Consider the following 21,098-nt stretch of genomic DNA (forward strand, 5'->3'; position numbering starts at 1 on the left):
TTTTCTCCACGAATGCAATAATATCTCTCTTTCTTTCTCTTTTCTTTCTAACTTGTTTGTTCTCACTGGCCCGAGGCCACCTTATATCTATCGTTTTCTTACTTGCTCTTCATTACATAGCTTAGTATTGGCCGTCAAAAGCCTTGTTTGATTATATACTTAATTGTTATTCATTCCCAATTATCCTCGATATCTCAAACTCGACCTTGTCATCGACCCCGAAGTCCCCCATCGACCAGACCTACACCCGGGAAGCAGACCCTTCAGTTCGATTACTATCTCGTTTTAGCTTGCGTTCCATCATTAAACTTCATATTAGGACAATATTTAAATTACTATTTTGTCCAATATGAACTCTATTTTTAAAGGACAAAAAAAACAAACGATATTTCGTTAAGAGTCTTCGTACTTTTAATATGATATATAGATAGATATAGATATAAATATAGATAATCGGTTTAAACACTTTCTCTTCTCGCAAATTTCAATGGCCACCGCAATTAAAAAAAATACAATTTGATAAAGAAAGGATGAGGTATTTTGACCGGCCCAAAACCAAAGATTTGGTGATAAAGGGGTACGTGCGTTATGGCCTAAGGGATAGCACCAAAAATTGATGCCTCAGATAGTCAGATGTCATTTGATTGGATGAAATTCATGGCTAATCAAAAGATAAACGCCTAAATTCCATACCAAGGAAAGTGACCTGTTAAAATAGAGAGGAGAGTGACAAATACCAAATGGTTTGATATGAAAAGAGGCCTGCCCTTTGCCCAGGAGCTCCTTGGCCCCCTTGGGCCTTAATAGATAAGACCCCTTTGCCTTATGCCCATTTTCATCAATATCAAACCAAGTAAGTGATCTTATCTTATATTAGGAATTAATTAAATTATCGTTATTCATTGTCCAAATATTAAAGATCACAGATGGCAAAAACAATAGTAACCCTCCTATTTGGATGTTAGTGATAAAGTTATATTCCATAAACAAACAAAGTTGAACAATAACCATCGGAGTTAAACAAAAAAAAGGATCCCAACCCCATATCGGTGACTATGTTCTCTTCTCTATAAATAATAAAGTAAAGTAAGACACATCTCTTCTCAACAACCAAAAACACTAGTTAGAGTGGAAATCAAATAACGGGCCTGGATCCTACACCAAACGCCGTTACCATAACACCTCGCGTGCGCTTCAAAAACCACTAAATGGCGCTTGAGCCAATGACCCTCGCCTTTGATGGCGATTCAAACGGCGGCCGTCAACAATCGGTCAACGGCGCCGATGACGGAAACAGAGCGCCCAGACTGCCACGATGGACCAGGCAAGAAATCCTGGTCCTCATACAAGGCAAAAGAGTGGCAGAGAGCAGGGTCCGAAGAGGGCGTACGGCTGGACTGGAATTGGGTTCGGGTTCGGGTTCGGGTCAGGTTGAACCCAAGTGGGCATCTGTTTCATCCTACTGTAAAAAGCACGGGGTGAACCGGGGTCCGGTTCAGTGCCGGAAAAGATGGAGTAATTTAGCCGGTGACTTTAAGAAGATTAAAGAGTGGGAGTGTGGGATAAAGGAAGAAAGTGAGTCATTTTGGGTGATGAGGAACGACTTGAGGCGAGACAGAAAGCTGCCCGGTTTTTTTGATAAGGAGGTTTACGAAATTCTGGACCGTGGAAGCGGCGGAGAGGAGATGGAGGCAGGTTTAGCTTTGGCTTTGGCGCCTGCAGCAGCAGTTAATGAGCCAGAAGCATTGTTTGACAGCGGGCGGAGTGCTGCAGCAGATGAAGGGTTGTTCTCAGATTTTGAGCAGTCTGAAGCTGGTGACAAAGATAAGCACATGCCTATTCCTGCTCCAACTCCTATTTCCGGTACTATTTCCTCCAATAACAGTTTGTTTATTTTATACGGATGGCCATCAGATAATATTCTGCTACATTACTTCTCTTTTTTCAAGAATTCTTTCGAAATGTCTGTTTTCACATTAGGTTAATTTTGCTGCTCAAAATTTCCATATACCCTCTGATAAAGGGCGTTTTTTTTACTTTTTAGCCATAGTTTTCTTTTTCTCGAGATTATTTTTATTTTCTTTTATCACTTGGTTCTCTTTTGAGTGGCGTAAATACCAGGTGAACTATGTTGCAAGTTTGAGTATTGTGAATAACAGATTTTCGCCTTTTCATTCCTTCGGAAAGTACTTAACTTCTGCTTGTCTCCAGTGCATAGTTCTGAATAGGTTTACTTATTTAAGTCTTAGGGAGGTTTATACTTCTGGTATTCGACTTTCTTTTGCTTATGTTAACTTTTTTTTTTTTTTGATTTTTTGGCAGAACAGCAGTATCAACCGCTACCTATGGAATGTCATGCTCAAGGTACCTCTAGAATCCTCAATATGTAAATTCTCTCTGTCGTGAGGTTTGCTTTGATTTGATTCCATTTTTAATTCATGATCATCAGTAATAGAAAATAGGTTATACTTACGTCCAACAGAGCTTTTTGTGTTTATACAAAGTGAACGAAGGCATGTATGCATGGTTCATTACCTGTTAGTGTAAATTTGGCGTTTTCCAAACTTATCCAGTCATAACTCTAACCTGGTAAGTATAAACATGTCAAAGCACCATCTTTTATAAATTCAAATTCTCTTAAATTTGAGTAATGGAACAGAAGCTGATGTTACTGAAAACCTGGTCCTTGGCTCTTTGGTTTCCTTATATCATGCTGGAAGAACCATAGAACTTTTATCTCTCTTTGAAGCAATTAACAGTGTCTATTTGACTGCCCTGAAGTAGATGGAGCGTGTTACCCTGTCATCATTAATCCCATGTCTAATGGCTGGTTTGAAGTTACAATATTTGAAATGTCATGTCTGCTAAATATGAAAAGAATGAAGAGATGCGATATTGTCAAATGTCCTTGCTCATGTCCTTTGAAAACAAATCTCAAATGAAGATTAATTAAACAAGAGAGGGTTGCTCATGTGGTAAACACCCTCCACCTCCAACCCAAAGGTTGCGGGTTCGAGTCACCAAGGGAGCAAAGTGGGAGCTCCTTGGGAGGGGTATAAAAATAAAAAGAAGATTAATTAAACAAGGAAGAAAAGAAACACCTCCCTGCAGAAGGCAAAAGATCGACCAAAAGAACAAGTTGGAAGTCAGTGATTTTTTCCTTTCTTGAGGTGTGCTATTTGTTCTCGGCAGGTATAAATCATCAGAAAGAACCGACCTCAAATCCTGATGGAGGAAGTGCTCAGGAAGGAAAGAAACGGAAGCGTGGTGTCACGGATACAGATGAAGAAGCAGACAATCTGCAGCATCAGTTAGCCAAAGCATTGGAGAGGAATGGTAATCTGCTGAGCTCCCAACTTGAGGCTCAGAATGCACATTATCAGCTGGATAGGGAGCAGAGGAAAGACCATGTCAATAGCTTAATAGCAGTTCTTGATAAGCTTGCAGATGCCATGGGAAGAATTGCTGATAAATTGTAGAGAGCCTATTGGGGTGTATATAACATGTTATCTCTCACTCCTTGAATCATAATCAATGCTAAAGAATTTTGGTGAGTAAACCAGATACCAGTTGATGGTCAAATTCGATCATTTTAAATTGGTAGTTGGAAATATAATATTCTTTTCAGATTTTGCACTTTCTAGACTAAATCGTGTTACAAGTTTACAATAATACAGATAGGACTGGGAGGCTAACAAGTACACTTTATTAGAGATATCTCTTGTTTTCTCACGACTGTACAGAAACAAGTTATATGAGTGAAACTGGGATTGTAAGCTGCCATCTTATATGATTTCTATTTAATGTGTTTCTTCTGAAACACTGTTACACATTACAGTGTGAAGTATTTGTTCAAAGAATTAAGATTGGGCAATGTTGGATGCTTAATGTTGTGAGCACGTGATTTTTGCCTCACACGAATTATTCCAAAAGAATTCCCAAAATTAGGTTTTTTCCCTTTAATTATGTGTTATTCTAGGAATTACTGTGCGATTTTCCTGATTGTTTGCATATCTTTGTGTGCATATTTAATTTTATTAATGCATTAGAAAATACAAAAAAAAAAATATTGCATCTGCACCAAGGATTTGATTTTACATTTTTTTTTGGTTAATTTTGTAAAATGTTGTTTTACAAAAATAAAAAATTTCACAAAAAATAACGTTTTTTTGCATTTTTAGTGTTTAATGTTAAAATTTGCGATTTTTCTTCTAATTTGGTATTAATTATGTTTAATAATTATTATTTAAAATTAATTAATATTTTTGATAGGATGATTTGGTTTTATAATTTAATTTAGGATTTTAGTCTTAATTTTCTGGAAAAAAAGGAAAAAAGGAAAAGAAAAAGAATTAAAGAGAAGGAAATCAGAAGTTGGGCCAATTTAATTTAAAATCCCAGGCCCAAATCAAATACACCTGAAACTCGCCCCAGTCCAGCCCAAATCCGTCCCAACCCGGTCCAGCCCCGTTGCCACCTAAACGACGTCGATTGGATAAGTTTTAATCAGGACCGTCGATCTCCTTTGATCGAACGGTCCTGAGCTTCACCCGTTACCCGACCCAACCCGTCTTCCCCAACCCGGTCCGCCCCAGTTGCTACACCAAACCACCCCGTTTCATTAAAGGATCAATCATGGCCGTTGGATTCTCATCATCCAACGGCCCTAATCTAATTACCCCTTTAATATACCCAAAACCCCTTACCCCTCTCAGAACCCCCCCTCTTTCGTCTCTCTTCAGAGACCAACCGATACACCACCGTCTTCCGCCCGCCGGAAATCGCCCGCGGCGGTGGACGGTGCCCAAACAACCCCAAATTAACACCATCAACTCTCCTTCATCTCCCCGTCCCGAATCCACAAACCTTATCCCTCAAATATCCCTGGAATCCCTCGAATTTCAGATCAAAGGGATGAACCCTAACGCCGCCCTAACTTTCTTCGGTGGCGGCGCCGGCTCCTACCCACCTGAAAATAACACCCCAATACCCTCTACATCCCCTCGTCCCCAATCTTTAGTTAGTTTCCCTCGAATCACCCTAGTACTTCTCGAATCTTCAATCGAAGCAGTCTGGTCCCAAAATCCTTGAACCCTAGCTCACCCAATCGGCCCCAAATTCACACCGTAGAACCCCCTCACTCCCCTCTTCCCTAATCCATAACCAGTTTCCTTCGAATGGGGCCCAATCTGCTCGAATCTTAAATCCAAGAGCCAAACCTGAACTCAAGACTGATGATAATTTTAGAGCCGAGTTCGTCACAAAATAGTGTTACTCACTTGTTTTGACAAAGAACAAGTGACTAACATTATTTGGCGATGAAATCGGAAAGTCAGGGTACCAAGCTTTTCCAGTTTAATCGGTAAGTTCTTTCATGTTTCTGTGTTTGTTTGATTAATTTTATTCTAATGGTCATTTCCCTCTTCTCATTTTCTTTGGTAAATTTCAATTGAAATTCGATCAGTACTCTGGTATAAATTATTTCTGTTCACTGGTTGTTTCTTTAAGATTGGTTTTGTGGATTTGTTTCGTATAATTAGGACATCAGCTTGTTTTAAGACTGTGAAATTGTATCTCGTTTAATCACTTAGTCAGAATAATTAGGATTAGTTCAATAGTTTGGTTTAACTTCTTGTTTAATTATGTTGATAAGAACTGATTAATATAAGTATAATTCAAGTGTTTACCTACTTAAGAAGCTTTCTAATAGTGGTAGGGTTGGGATTGCAATAGCTGTTTAAATTAAGAAAGCACTAAGCTAGTGGGTAGTTAAAAATGAAAAGGTGAATTGATAATGGAGGATACACTAAAATGAATGCCTATAAAAAGGCTGAACTTGAGAGGTGTTAAAAGACGGACAAGAGAACATTCTGAGAATACTGAAAAATACAGAGTGGAAAGAAAGGAAGAATTTATGAAAATATTGAAAAAGACAGAGATTTTAAGATTGAAACATACAGAGATAGATATAGAGAGAAATTCTGGAAAAAAAAATACCAGGCAGCTGTAGAAATTACTGTTTCATTAAGTTACCTTGGCGATTTCATAGATTTCGAATTCCTGAAATGAATCCTAGTTTACTGTTTCATTGATCTCTCTTATTTCGATTTTCAAATTTTCAATCTGTCAAATCTATTTTGGTTCATTTGAGTGTTTGAAGTGGATTGGATTTGGTTTTGAGTGGGGTGTGAAGTTTGCTGAACAAGTCAATACTCTACTGGTTTCTGGGTTGATCTCAATACTTGGTTGTTTGAATCTGAGGCTTATTTGTTGTACTGCTGTCGCTTGAGCTTGCTGAATCTCATTTCTTCTTTGTTTATCCTCTTTTCCAGGTATATGATCCTGAACTCTATTGTTTTTGTGAAGTAAATTTGAATAAATGAAATGAGAATGAGGTCTAAAGCATGACTCTCATTTGGTTATTTAACAACACTGTTTCAATTTGTCTCTTTTCAATAGGTTCTTCATTTGACCTTAGTTTGAACAAGTTAATTTTTCATTCTGTATCAGCTTTGGGACTGTTACAAAGCTTGGAAAACAAATTGTCAATTGAATTAGACCTTAAATTATGTGTTTGAATATAAGTAAACTTGTATTGTGAATGGTATTGGGTCTTGTTAATTCGGTAGTTCATTCGAGCTTTGATAGCATGATTAGTTGTCTGGGATGATTATATATTCAGGTGATGGTTTGAGTTGAATGTGTACTAACTGTGGCAAGAATGAATGAACTCTAATAGAATAGGGTGAAGGCAGTTAAGGTTTGTTTTGTGTTTGTAAATGGTCCTTAAGGTTATTGTTAAACTTGCTGTCAAGAATACTTAGAATTGATATGGCTTGGGTGTTTGCCTTTATTCTTACTTGAAATGGCCTTTTGAGTATACAATAGTAATAATTTCTAGAATTTGCTAGTATAAGAACTAGAATGGGGTTGAATCAAACTATGGTTCAAATGGATTATGGAATCTGTCTTTAATGTAATAGGAAATTCAGGCTATGTTACATATATCTCTTATATTATGGAATCAGTGTTTGCATTTCCTGTTTTGTGTTAAATTTGTTGGAATTATTGCCCAAGCATGTAATCAAAATGGTCTTGTGGGGATATCTATATTAGCAAAGGCTTGCCCTTTACTTGGGGAATCCTGATTACTGTGGTGTCTTTTGCTAGATTCCAGGAGTTAAAATCATTGTGTTAAAATGGATGTGATTAAGAACTGCATTAGATAAATTTAGCACCATGAATAGGCTTGTTTGAAATTGTAATTATATTGTAAACATGTTGATCAACAAAAATTTCCTTTTTTTTAAAGGTGATTTGGACTCATTTACTAAAACTGGGCTGTGGTTTCAGCCCAGCTATTAAAGGCCGTTTTGTGTGCTATGGGATGGTTTAGGCTTCACTCGAGCCCAATGGTTTATTCCAAGGTTAAGATGTTAAGTGTCCCATGTAGGCAGTTGGATCAATTTTGTGGTTTGTTCACTCGCATATATAAGCTAAAAATTTCATTCTCTTAGACTCCTCCGCTAAAATTTCATAAAATTGGAATTGAGGAGCCTCTTAGATAAGTTACCATTCTTGGGCTTTTCCTTTATTTCTATGCAAATGTTGTCATGGGCCCAAGTCGTTTTCTTTAAGCATTAAAAATAAAAATAAAAAATTTCGAATTCCGCTTAAGGGTCAAGTAATTAGATTCCTTAAAATAAGTTGGATGTGCGCCATGTTAGATCATATAAATAGTTTACGGTCCTCCGAAGCTTAGTTTGAATACCCTTTTATATTATAATTGATGTGTGCCATGCCAAAATCACAATTGCATGGCCTTCATTTAATTAATTTTAGTCTTATCCTTAGAACTCAGGGCGAGCCATTCAGTGAAATTTCCCTGGCCTTCAAAGATGTGGTTTTTTTATGAATCAAATAATCATAGTTTGCTTTAGGCCTGATTTAGATTAGTATTGTGATTATATATACGTTCGCGTAACACAATTACAATTTAAATTCTTAAAAGATTTGAGGTATTCGTTCGCGCAACATCAACCAAAATTTTAATAATAATAAACATTGTTAATTGTGGAAAATATATATATAGTATCCCTAAGTCATAAATAGGTTAACTTTTTCTAATTATCCTTGCGAATAGACCATAAACTATAATAAATTTTCTTTATAAGATTATAGTAAGTTTCTTTTACATAAAGAAAAGCTTTCACCTCTGAGTGTACAATTTTTAAACTGCTTAGCCATGAAAGTTGAAAATTTCTAAGTAGGAATATTTTTTTTTAAAAAAGGGGAGAAGAAAGATTATGTGCTTAAGATATGTAATTCATAAAGTGTGTTAGGTAGCTTGTTTGAAGTTTTGTTTTAATATCAAAAGACTATAAAGTTTTATTTTTTATGTTTTGCTCAGTTTTCTATGTTAGCCAGATTTGTTGCTTTGTGTGATAATATTTTTTGTTTTCTATTTACTTAGTTCTTAAGAATGCAAGTATTTAATTTTGAAATTTTAATCCTAAAATGCGAGAGTGAGGAAGGCTCACTGTTGAGCCATGAAAATCTTGCTTCCATATATTTACCTCAAAACCAAATCGATAGTATGCTTTAGGTACGTTCTTAACAAATCAATCATCGTGATTGTGTACACGTTCGCGTGACATAATTTCGATTTTCAAAATAAATCAAGGTACGCGTCCGCGCGACTTTGACCAAGCTTTTTCTTAAATAAACTAAGTGTTGTAAATTGTGTACACATACGCGTGACATGACTCTTGACACGCCAAACCATACAAGTATACGTACGCGTAACGCGATAATTCTTTAAGTATGAATAAATCACGAAATTAAAAGCGGTAAAGGTAAAATGCATGTAGGTTCTAAACACGTAATTAAATAATTTAAGCCAAGTATAAATTGTTAAGCGACCGTGCTAGAACCATGGAATTCGGGAGTGCCTAACACCTTCTCCCGGGTTAACAGAATTCCTTACTTGAATTTCTGGCTCGCTGACTATAATACAGAGTTAATATTTTCCTCGATTCAGGATTTTAACCGGTGACTTGAGACACCATAAATTATCCCAAGTGGCAACTCTGATTTTAAATAAAATAATCTCGTTTCGATTGTCACTTAAATTGGAAAAAACTCCCATATACCCCTCGGGGTGTAGGTAAAAAAGAGGTGTGACAGCTCTGGTGACTCTGCTGGGGATAAGAACCCAGAACTTCTGGTTCAGGGTTCAGAATTCGAGCTTGGAATAATTGTTATATTGGCTTTATTTATTATATGATTTTATTTACATGATTGGGCCTAATGTGCTAAGTGTTGCTTTTTACTGCTTTGATATTGTTGTATTATATATAAACTGTTACGCAACCCTTCTTCTTTCTGAGTCTTCTGAATTTATGGTGCACACGTGCGCGTGGCCCACCTTTCTGTTAGAAGTCATACCAAATAGAACGAAGTTGCGCCAAGTAACTAGGCCGGGTAGACTTTCGTGCTCCCGATACGTTGCCCCCACTTCGGCTCAAGCTGTCCGCTTGGGTAAGCCAGGTCTAGTACAGTATACCCCAGGTTTTACACTTAGAATAACTTAGCTTCATGCCGAATCCCTAGTAGGAACGTTTGTTTACATCATGTGCATTTGACTTTGGAGACTCAACACAGGGGTTGGGTCTGTCTAGGACAGGTGTACCTGAAATGAAAAGACCATCCTGATGCATCTTACTTGCTACTTGTGCATTCATTTGTTTCGGATTTGCATGTTGACCAGCTTATAGGAAAAAGTTAGAAAAGGAAAATCAATGTGAGAACCGAGAAAGAAAATTGGCTGTTTTTCGAAAAAAAAGGGAAATAGATAATAAATAAATAAAAATGTGAGTACATAAATGTCGTTGTGTTGTCATAAGTAAGACGATGTCATTCTTGTCCAAAATATGCCGAATGTCCCCAAAAGGGCGCCGGAAGGCTGTTTTTGCAAGAACAGCCGCCTTTGGTCGTTTTTTTTTCAAAAAAAAAAAACAAATTGTCGGTTAGAAAACACAGCCTTTAAATCTTCTTCATTGAAATGTTTTTTTATATGAATTTTTTTTAGAAATATTGATGATTTTTTCAAAATGAGTCTTGATTTTGGTTTTTAAAATTAAAATCACTCACACGTACAAAATGAGCACCATCCAAAACCCACCATTCACAGATGTAGATGAGTTTCTATTTCGACTTCAGATATGGTGGTATGAATTAGGAGGAGATGGTCAGAAATGGGTCATTAAGTATTTGTGAGCTCCCACAGATATTATGAAAGTTAAACCACGCGATGATTTGATCACGACACTAGTGACTTTTTGGGACCCTGTTCACAATGTCTTTAGTTTCTCTGATTTCGAGCTTACTCCCACATTAGAAGAAATAGCTGGATATTCCGGTTTTGACGGAGATTTGAGAAACCATAATCTTATATTCCCAAAGGCTCCCTCTGTACACCGATTCTTTGGTCTTCTGAATATCAGTAATCAAATCAGAAAAAGCAACGTTGTCAAAGGGTGTTGTTCTTTCAACTTCCTATATTCAAGGTTCGAAAAGCCAGATGGATTTGAAATTCATGAAAAGGGCCTTACTAACAAACAAAATAAGGACACCTAGCAAATTCACCGTCGCTTCGCTTTCATGGTGGCTTTTCTGGGAGTCATGGTCTTCCCAAACAAAGAACGGACGATTAATATTCGCATAGCCAGAGTCGTACAAGTCCTCACTACCAAAGAACATCACACTCTTTCCCCGATCATTCTCTCAGACATTTATCGGGCGTTGACTTTGTGTAAGTCCGGGGCAAAATTCTTCGAAGGGTACAATATTTTGTTGCAAATGTGGTTGACTGAACATCTCCGACATCACCCCAAGTTCATGCAGTATGGTACGAGCAAGATTATGACTCCATTTTGGCAAGAACCAAAAAGGCATTAGATAAAGCTAAGGAAAAAATCATACAGTTGAATGAGGAGGCCAAATCTAGTAAAAACACCAAGTAATGAGATTTGAAGAAGAAATGGCTCAATTCGAGAAAGAGAAGGATCATTGGGTACGTTCAAAGGCTTAGCTCCATGCACAATTGGAATAAATAAGAAGGTACAACAGAGAACATCAGCATGCAAATATTGATAGGGAGATAGCACATGCAAGACTCGAGCAGGCCAGACTTCGGGCTCAATTGGAGTTGGCTTTAGATCGCGAGGGCCATATAAGAGATATAGCCACCACTGGCCAACAGTGTCACGACCCAAACCGATGGGCCGCGACGAGCGCCTGAGTCTTACCAATCAAACACCCCTAAGCATACGTCTAAAATATGAACCTGAATAACATCTGCTACATTACAAAATTAACATACGTGAAAGAAGCCTGCCATCAAGGCATATGTACGTATACAGACAGAATACAGTGGGCGAGCCGGCAAGGCTGCTATAGACAACTATACATCAAAAACTGAAAGCCGACAAGGCCACGTATAACCCAACTAGACATACTGTCTACAGACCTCTAATAGAAACATAACTGTACAAAGACAAGACTGAGCCATGTCATACTCATATACATATATATGTACAAACGTATCGTACCAATATCAAAAGTAGCTCCGGATCAAATGGAGTATGCCAACTCTCGCTGATCAGGGATCCTAAGAAGGAGGACCGTCAGCTTGCCTACCTGCACTTGCGGGCATGAAACGCAGGCCCCGTGGAATAGGGCATCAGTACGAAAAATGTACTGAGTATGTAAGGCATGGAAATTAGTACGTAATAGACATAGATGAAACATGGAATACTGAAACACATCTTTAAATCTGAATAACTTTGTATATTTTGAAATGTTTATAACGTCATGCACGTGCGTGTAAATGCCAAGCCATGCATAGGTATGGATTTACATAATATCATCAGCCTCTGAGGGCATCCCATCACATCATGTCGGCCACTATGGGCAACGTCATAATCGTATACCAGCTGATCAGGTGGTGGTGCGTATATAACGCCATAACCATTCCCATATCCTATATACATATATACATACATATATATGCGCATATAACGCCGTTTGAATACATACATACATATGCGTATATAACGCCATTTGAATACATACCCATATATGCGTATATAACGCCGTTTGAATGATATTTCAGCCACTGTGGGCAACATCATCATCATATACCAGCTGATCAGGTGGTGTTGCGTATATAACGCCGTAACCTTTTCCCATATCCCATATACATATAATTACAAATATACGCATATATAACGTCATCTAGTCATGGGTCAATGCACATGTACGAAATGCATGAAAAATACGTAATAATCTCAATATTCCTTCCGGATAAATTTTTCCAACTGCGTATTATTTTGAGACCCATGAACAGAAGGAAATAATAATTCTCATGGGGAATCAAGAATATAGTCACCCCTACTATTTCTATGAATAGAATAATTTATAGAAACTGTGTATCTGCTCGTTTCTTTCGCATAATCTAAACCATGCCAAAAGAAAGAAGGGAGGGCCTTAACATACCTGTTCCTGGAATTATTTAAACGAATCTGCTTCTCCGAAATTTACATTTGGATTCCTTGAATTCTTGGACGAATTTGTTCTGCTCCTAGCGTTTTTGTGTACTGGGTTTAATCTCAGTTGTGGAACTTTAAAAGATTGCTTGTCCTTGTGTATTAAAGCCAGAAGCTTAAGACTTGTGACCAAATCTTGGACGTACTACTCATTTCTTGCCCACAAGAGACCAAGCACTTAAATGTTGAGCAAGCTTTTAGAAGATGACTCATTCTTATGAGTTATGTAATTTACACGTTACTTAGTATGAAGCATATATGACCATGAATCATATGCTTAAGTGGTAGTCTACTGCCACGTTTTTAGAGTAAGTTTTTGTTAATTTTTTTTATCCACTTATTAGTTAACCGAGTAATGTTTCGTTACCCGATAATTAATCTATTACCCACATAATTTAAGAATTATCACAAATTACTTAAAATTCTATTTATTTTCAAAATACTTCATATATATACATTATATATTACACTACCGTGGTCATATGGTACCTTGCATGGTACTAGTTTATAATTTTCGGGTATTATCGCTCGACCCGTATTTTATTCCAAATTGTCCACTTTCAACAAAACTTGTTTTCGTTAATCCGTGTACTCGTTTATTCCTCATAACACTTATTTATTTCTTGTTAATACGTTAACTTCAAGATGATCTCCTCCCCGATTCTATGTTAGTTGACCGAAGATGAAAGTTTTAACGTACGAAAATGCGAGATGTAACATCCTTCTCCCCTTAGAAACATTCATCCTCGAATGTTTCACTCTCCGTGATCCATATAACTTTGGCAAGGTCGCCTTTTGTAAAAATACTACTACTAACTCTCCCCGTAGAAGCTTAATAATTCAACGACACACAGGACAACGACAATAATCAATAGAAGAATTTATACATGCACCTTGAGGTTATGACGCCTCAGTTAGACCCTTCTCTGGAAGAGGAAATAGGTAGGGATATCTAGACTTCATGTCTTCCTCGGCCTCCCAAGTCATTTCTTCTACATTGTTGTTCCTCCAAAGCACTTTCACGGAGGCTACCTCCTTATTCCGTAGCTTGCGGATTTGCCGGTCTAGAATGGCAACCGGAATTTCCTCATATGACAAGTCCTCTGTAATCTGTACATCATTCGTAGGTACCACTCGGGTAGGATCGCCAATGTACTTTCGTAACATATATACATGAAAAACTGGATGGACAGATGTTACGCTTCGAGGATAAGTGCATCAGTCAACATTCGAGGACGAATGTTCCAAAGGGGGGAATAATGTTACGTCCCCCAGTAGTACGTTGATGCTATGCTCTGTAGTAATATATATGGTGAGTGATGTTACGCTTCACAGTATTAAGTAACGACGATGTTGCACCCTGAAGTATTGTACGTTGAATTTGTCATAAGGTAATTGACATCAGTCCAAGTAAAAGATTACTTGAAGATCATAAGGATTATGTTATTTCACAAGTGATTAGTAAATTCATGAAGGTGAAAGGGGGAGCAAGTCTAAGAAAATGAATTTCGTTGAAATTTGGTATTTTGGGATGAAATACGGCTATAACTAAAATACTTGGTATTTATGGACTAGTACCATACAAGGTACCACATGACCCTAATAGTAAGGCATATAAGGTATATAAAAAGTGAGTAATATTTCAAGTAAGTGGGAATAATTCTCAATTATGCGGGTAATTGGTTAATTATTGGGTAACGGGACATTACCCGGTTATCTAATAAGCGGATAAAATTAATAATATCATACCAAAAGGGACGTGGCAGCTTGTGGCATTCAACCTAATGACTCATTAGTCATTTATATTATGTGTCACATTAAGGAAAAGGGTGGCTAGAGTTAATTTGACAAAGCAATTGCATGAATGACGTGGTTGGTCTAATATGCATTTCATTGGATTAGTAATATGATTTCTTCAGTAATTCATGTGGAAACTTGGTCAGTGGGTATACCAAGTTATCAAGTTTGGACTTTTCCAATATGTGATAATCAAAGCTTTTACTACTACTTTGGCAGTGATTCTTGAAACTTTTAATATAGTGAAGGAGACTTCAAATGGAATTGTGGGTATCTGTTAATGGTTGTGGTTTTAAATTTCAGTCAATCATGGGAATTGTATTGCTTAGTTCAATTTTATACTATTACAAAGGATGAATTATCTCACATCAAGTCACTGTATAAGTTTCTAACGTTCAAGTCAATTAACTTTGTGGCAAGGCGTGGTGATAGCCTGGTTTTCTACACTTGGTTTCTTTAGAAGTCAAATAGCTCAAGCTTTGTAGTTTAAACCCAGTGTTCAAGAATATCATATGAATTTTTTCCTAGTCCAGGTATGTTAAGGCTAAGCTCTTCTTTCATTTGGCATGACCCCGTAATTACTTGAGTTTGATAACAATACATCGTACTACCCGTTTTACATTGTACAAGATAAGACAATGTTCAATTTCTAAGGTTAATGAAAGGTTTAGTACTAGCAGCAACTTAGGATATATGAAAGCTTTTTCATATGACACTAACATAATTAGATAGGTTATTATTATATATTATATAATCAATCAGATCTCTAAGCTAGTTAAAATCTTACTTGTAGTTCTTACGTGTAAATAGTTGGCGAGCAATTAATCCCATGAAACAATAGGACATAATAATGTACTGTAGGAGTCAACATTAATAATGGGTAAAGTAGAGGCAAAGAGAAAAATTCATATCCCTGAATTTACGTATATTTTGCTAGTCTTGCAAATTACGTATGTTTTTCTTGTGTTGTAAGTTATAATATTCTCCTTATCGGGATTTCATATTTAGTTGAGTATTTTCTTCTTCCAGTCAAGAGAGCAGAGAAGTTATATATATACAGTATTAAAAGTATTTTCATTACCATCGAGCTATAATCGATGGGCAGGCCCCTATTGGGCAACCTCTAATCAGATGGTAAGTTATATACCGATCCTACTGTGGTCGAGCGCATATGAGAGAGCCCAGTTGGTCGAGATATAGAGCCTAGTATGGCCGAGCGCTTATGAGCGAGCCTTTTACGGCAGAGCAGATATATATATGTATACCGAGCCTTATAGGGCCGGACAACTATTTTACTTACTATATTGAGAGACTTGAGTCAGTATCAGCAGGTAAGCATATCTTCAGATTATCTTTGACTTCCAACTACTTGCAGTTATTATATTATCAGTTCAGTTTCAGCTTTCAGTATATTGCCTTACATACTCAGTACATTATTTGGTACTGATGTCCCTTTTCTGGGGCGACGAGTAGGCCTCTTCAATAAGTGTTGCCCGAGCTTAGCTTGATCGGTAAGCTCCATGCCTTTCGGAGTTTCCGGGTCTAGAGCCTTATGTATATCTTGTATATATATGTATATATGTCACGAGTAGGTCAGAGAGCCATTTCGATCATAGTATATCCATTAGTAGAGGCTTGTAGACATATCTTGTCAGTTAGTGTAGTATGTTGGGCTTCCAGGCCTTGTATGTATATTTGGTTGGTTAGTTAGATGTAGTATTTATGACGGCCTTGTCGGCCCAATTTTATATTGACATTTAGTAAGCATTCGCAGTCGTCTTACAATGTGGACCATGGACAAAGTATGACATCATATGTTTAGAGCCCCTTAGTTGCAAGTTGGTACGCAAGGATAGGTGAGGCACTGGGTGCCGGTCTCGCCCCCAGGTTCGGGGCATGACAAAAGTGGTATCAGAGCAGTTTTGTCCTCGGGAGTCTACAAGCCGTGTCTAGTAGAGTCTTGTTTATGGGTGTGTCGTGCACCACACTTATAAGCAGGAGGCTACAAGGCATTTAGGACTGTTACTCTTTCTTCTTACTCTAGATCGTGTGGTAGAGCTCACTTATAAGAAGTCAAATTTTGAAATTCTATATTATTCTTAATAAGACGATACCTACATCCGGAAAGACAGTTGGAAAGAGAGATAGTTGTGGGAGAGCTAAGTTAGAGGAATTCAATTTTTGTATGATGCCTACAATAAGTAAATATGAGGTCTTTAGCAAATCTTGGGTGTACTGAAAGGTGTAAGCTTTCTGATAAGAAGCCTTAAGGCAAGAATGCCTATCCATCTGTATGGTGAAGGACAATGAGAGATTATGAAGATAAGTACAAGTTTTAGCAAGTAAAGGAAGCAAGATAAAGAAGGGTATGAGGCACCCAGTTAACAACAAAGGTTAACAGTGTTTATAATTCAGGCAGAAGAACATAAGCTTTTTGAGTTATATTCAAATGTAACAGAGGTATATACAATTGGCCGCATCCATTCCAGATATGCCCTATGGGGGTTAATAGAAAATAGTATAAGAAGATAGGATGGATGAATTGTTTGTGGCAGGTGACATTTTCGAAGAATATGGCAAATGTGCTAATAGATCTCCTTGTGAGACCCCCAGATGGTACACTTTAAAATAGTGTAGCCTGATATGAGTACTACAAAGACATGCACTATAAGCCTTGAAGGGATAAATATTACCTTAGTGTGGCTCGTGTCCCTAGTAAAGTGAGAACGTTAAGAAACTTGAAGAGCTACTGGATGGAGCAAAGGAAAGCTAAAAGTGAAAGAATGTTGTATTGAAGTTTTCACAAGAAAAGGGATATGCAGAAATATTAACAGAATAATGGGAAGAGAGATAAGGAAGCATTATGAATAAAGTATGATACATGGATGAAAACGGTAGAGTGTTACAAAAGCTAGAGGCAAATGAAGAAAGAGATGAAAGGTGATGGGCCTTAAGACAACAAAAGATTATAGGTCATAAGGTTATATCCTCATTTCGAGAAATAAGTTTGTGACTCCAATACAACTACCAGAGGGGAGAGTTAATCCCCAGAGTAATAGAAATCAGTATGGACTGGTAAACAAGATAAACTAAATATGAATTAGGGACTGAATGATTGGAAAGTACTCGACATCATGGGGATTCCATATTTCGTTCTGGCAATAATAGAATGGACAAAAGAAGAAGATTTATGAGAAATTCAGAAAATAGTCACTCAGGAAGACGCTTTCCTATAGTAAGCAATGTGAGCTGAGTTAAGCTCAAGGGACTGTATTGCCAATTGTACTAAGTGTCACCCTCGCGAGTAAAGGAATTTGTCATCCTTGGTACAGAAGGATTGTCGCGAGGCGAGTAAGGATCATTGATATTGAGAAACGACGCTAAAGATGAAGAGGTAAAACATCTATAGGTAGATCCTCGTGCCTTCAGCTTTTAGTACACCCCTAAAGGGGGGAATATGTAGTGATGCGATATTAAGTCAGAATTAAGTGGTTCTAGTGACTATGGAATGGTAAAGGAAGTAAAGGTTCCTGCCCGAGCTGTTATTAATAAATAAGGAGCCAGTGCAAGATGTAAGTTAAGACAAAAGAAATAATCCAAGAAAGATTACAAGGAATATTGATATGAGAATGGGCCAACGGGTAGTTAGTAATTGGTTAGGAAGATCCCAGTTATGGCTAAATGGGAGGTTACAAACGAGTCATCAGATCGTGTAAGATAAACATAGTAGAACCTAACATGGAGAATTCAGCCTCGAAGAATATCATTATAATACTTGAAGTATATTTAAACAAGCGTCGGGTAGTTAAAGGTACCGTATGAGTGTTACAGGGATAAAAGAAAGTGCCACTGGGAAGGCATTTAAAATATCGGTTCAGAAGCAACCATACAAGAACAAGGGCATTGAAGTAAGCAACTATGGATGATTAGATTATAGGCAAATAAGGATATCAAAAAGGTCCGTAATAAGCTCACAGCTTTACAAGAATCAAGGGTTCTCTCAAAATACTACAACGAAAGACTAGTTGAGGAGATCAGGAAGAAGGCTTCAACCTAAGCACAACGACCAAAAGAGAAAATGGTCGTGTAACAACAATCTCGTAACAACTATGTAAGCATTCCAAAGGAAAATGTCACCTACCGTTGCAAATGAACAGGAAGTAAGATTAAAAATAATATTCGATATCATATGAGTTGTATGAAACCTCTGGCAAGTGCGGGCACTAAGATAAGCTAAGTATAGACGCAACAAGGGGGAAGAAAGAACAGAAAAAGTAATAGCTTATGTTGAAAGAAGCTAAGACGGAATGAAAGAATTATTTGATCAATGATCCAGAGTTAGTATGTTTTGGATACACTCAAGATTTTGGAGCATTATCCAGGCAACATATTTGTTGACAATCATACAGCCATAGAAGACTCTGATATAAGTTAAAAGAAAGAATTGAGCCCAGGGCATAGACAAAGGATTGAATTTTTAGAAGATTGTATCATGGATATTCCATAACGCCCATGAAAGGCTAAGGTAATAACTGATACCATGAGTGACAGATCGGAAGAAAGCTTAAGCCTATGTAAAGGCTGATCAGAAGGAAGAGGAAACTAAAAAAAAAATTACATCACCTAAGTAAATCAAGAGTTTGATTATTGGACCTAGAAAAATTATAGAAGTTGTGCTTGAGAACATGACAGAATTGCTCTTAATATCAGATGTTCAAGAGAAATAACAGAACAACCATGATCTATAATGGTTCTAAAAAGAAGCCAGTTACAAGAAGTACCAGCCTCATAAGAAGTCAGTACGAAGCTCCCACTAGATTGTATATGTACCATAGGTGCGAGTATTATAATAGAGCTTCAAGTTATGGGCGTGAATTACACCTAGGTGGAAGGGAGGTTAGGAAAGATATAGAAGATATGATATGAGATTTTAAGTAAGTAAGGTAAAAGTGAACAACGTACGAGGTACTAAAATGCAGAAAGTTATGAATAGTCCATACTTCGAATAGAAGATTATAAGCACAGGGATTCAATATCCAGGAATGATAGCGGAATCGTTAGTGGCATATCTTCCAGCCTATGGTTTCTACGTATCGAGAGGTGTATTTAAAAGAGTATAGAAGAGTTAGAGATGATGTGACGTCTCGCTTGATATTTCAGAATAACATAAGGAAATCTATGGTGCAAGCAAGTTGAAGAAAGGTTGCAAGTAGTATAAATCGATATATGTAGGTTGCAAGACAAAGTATGGTAGAGTAACAAGATTTTAGGAAGACATGAGTAAGGATAAGAAAAGGCAAGTGAGAAGGTGACGAGAATGGATAAGTCCTCAGGATTAAGCTCATGAAAACAAGAAGAGCGGATGGTTTCTCTAAGTTATAGAAAGCTCAGTATAGCCTGAATGAACTCAGAGTAGTCTAAGATTAGTGGCATTTAGAAAAGATGGAATGCTGCCCTGATAGTACAATGAGGGCGTAAATGTTATGGATAAAGGATGATGTTTAACCCTTCGAGTGAGTAATGATTTGAAGAGAATTTCATAGATTGTATGAGATTAAAATACCCACATAAGTGCATCACATTGGGATGCTATAAAATATGGTCATTGAAGTATAGTATCACCCCTAAGTAAATCAGGAAAATCACTTCAAATATTCCTCGATGGAACGTAAGCCCTAGTGGCAAGGTATGTCGTAAGAAGTTTCAAGTTATTAGTGGTATATTGTAGATTAATATTGAGGTGAATCAATAATGGATGGACAAAAGTCACAAAGTATGAGATGAGATTAAGCCGTCATTCTTAAGACGAACGGTAATGAAGGAGCATTGAAGGATTAAGATTTATACCCAAAGGATAGGCAGCAAAAGTAACTGAGAGCTTGGTAAGCATACCTCAGTATAGGTAGATTGAAGTAAAAATTATGGTATAGTATAACCCATGTAAATGTAGTAAAGTCATATGAATGGATAATCAGATCTATGAAATATGATATGGCCATACTCGCAAGTTCTACAAAGTATCGAGCAAAGGACTTCAGTGTACCTATAGAGGCCTAGAGAGACATCCTATTAAGCCTTGTATATACAAAGTAAGGCCTACATATCGACTAAAAGGTAACAGGAAAAAGGAAAGATGAATCGCATAAGTGCACCTGCAAAGCCAGGGTCATACAGGCTACGTGACAGGAGGTAACAAAAGTTTCAAGATTAGGAAGATTTCGACCACATGTCATGATTTGAGCAGAAAGACTAAAGGGGGGAATACCCTAGACTTTGAATTTATTCTCAAAGCAAATGCTTGAATGGAAAAAAGATTATTAATGTATTCACAAGAGCTATGAGTTACGAAGATGATAAGTGCATCAGTCAACATTCGAGGACGAATGTTCCAAAGGGGGGAATAATGTTACGTCCCCCAGTAGTACGTTGTTGCTATGCTCTGTAGTAATATATATGGTGAGTGATGTTACGCTTCACAGTATTAAGTTACGACGATGTTGCACCCTGAAGTATTGTACGTTGAATTTGTCATAAGGTAATTGACATCAGTCCAATTAAAAGATTACTTGAAGATCATAAGGATTATGTTATTTCACAAGTGATTAGTAAATTCATGAAGGTGAAAGGGGGAGCAAGTCTAAGAAAATGAATTTCGTTGAAATTTGGTATTTTGGGATAAAATACAGCTATAGC

General features: G+C 37.2%; 1 protein-coding gene across 1 annotated transcript; it reads left to right on the forward strand.

The window, feature by feature from the left end:
* Positions 1 to 1,013: 1,013 nt before the first annotated feature.
* Positions 1,014 to 3,835, forward strand: LOC104238623 (trihelix transcription factor ASR3). Its single transcript, XM_009793035.2, has 3 exons — positions 1,014 to 1,863; positions 2,323 to 2,364; positions 3,193 to 3,835. The coding sequence occupies exons 1-3, from the start codon at positions 1,209 to 1,211 to the stop codon at positions 3,477 to 3,479; spliced, it is 984 nt and encodes a 327-aa protein (XP_009791337.1). The 5' UTR covers positions 1,014 to 1,208; the 3' UTR covers positions 3,480 to 3,835.
* Positions 3,836 to 21,098: the final 17,263 nt, after the last annotated feature.

The sequence above is a fragment of the Nicotiana sylvestris genome, chromosome 8 (genome assembly GCF_000393655.2).
Source record: "Nicotiana sylvestris chromosome 8, ASM39365v2, whole genome shotgun sequence".
Classification (NCBI taxonomy): Eukaryota; Viridiplantae; Streptophyta; class Magnoliopsida; order Solanales; family Solanaceae; genus Nicotiana; species Nicotiana sylvestris.

What these genes read in the sequence shown, in the direction of transcription:
- LOC104238623 (XM_009793035.2), top strand. Translation starts at nt 1,209, where the DNA reads ATGGCGCTTGAGCCAATGACCCTCGCCTTTGATGGCGATTCAAACGGC. An exon ending in TGCTCCAACTCCTATTTCCG is followed by an intron (nt 1,864 to 2,322) that starts GTACTATTTCCT and finishes ATTTTTTGGCAG; the next exon opens with AACAGCAGTATCAACCGCTA. An exon ending in TATGGAATGTCATGCTCAAG is followed by an intron (nt 2,365 to 3,192) that starts GTACCTCTAGAA and finishes TGTTCTCGGCAG; the next exon opens with GTATAAATCATCAGAAAGAA.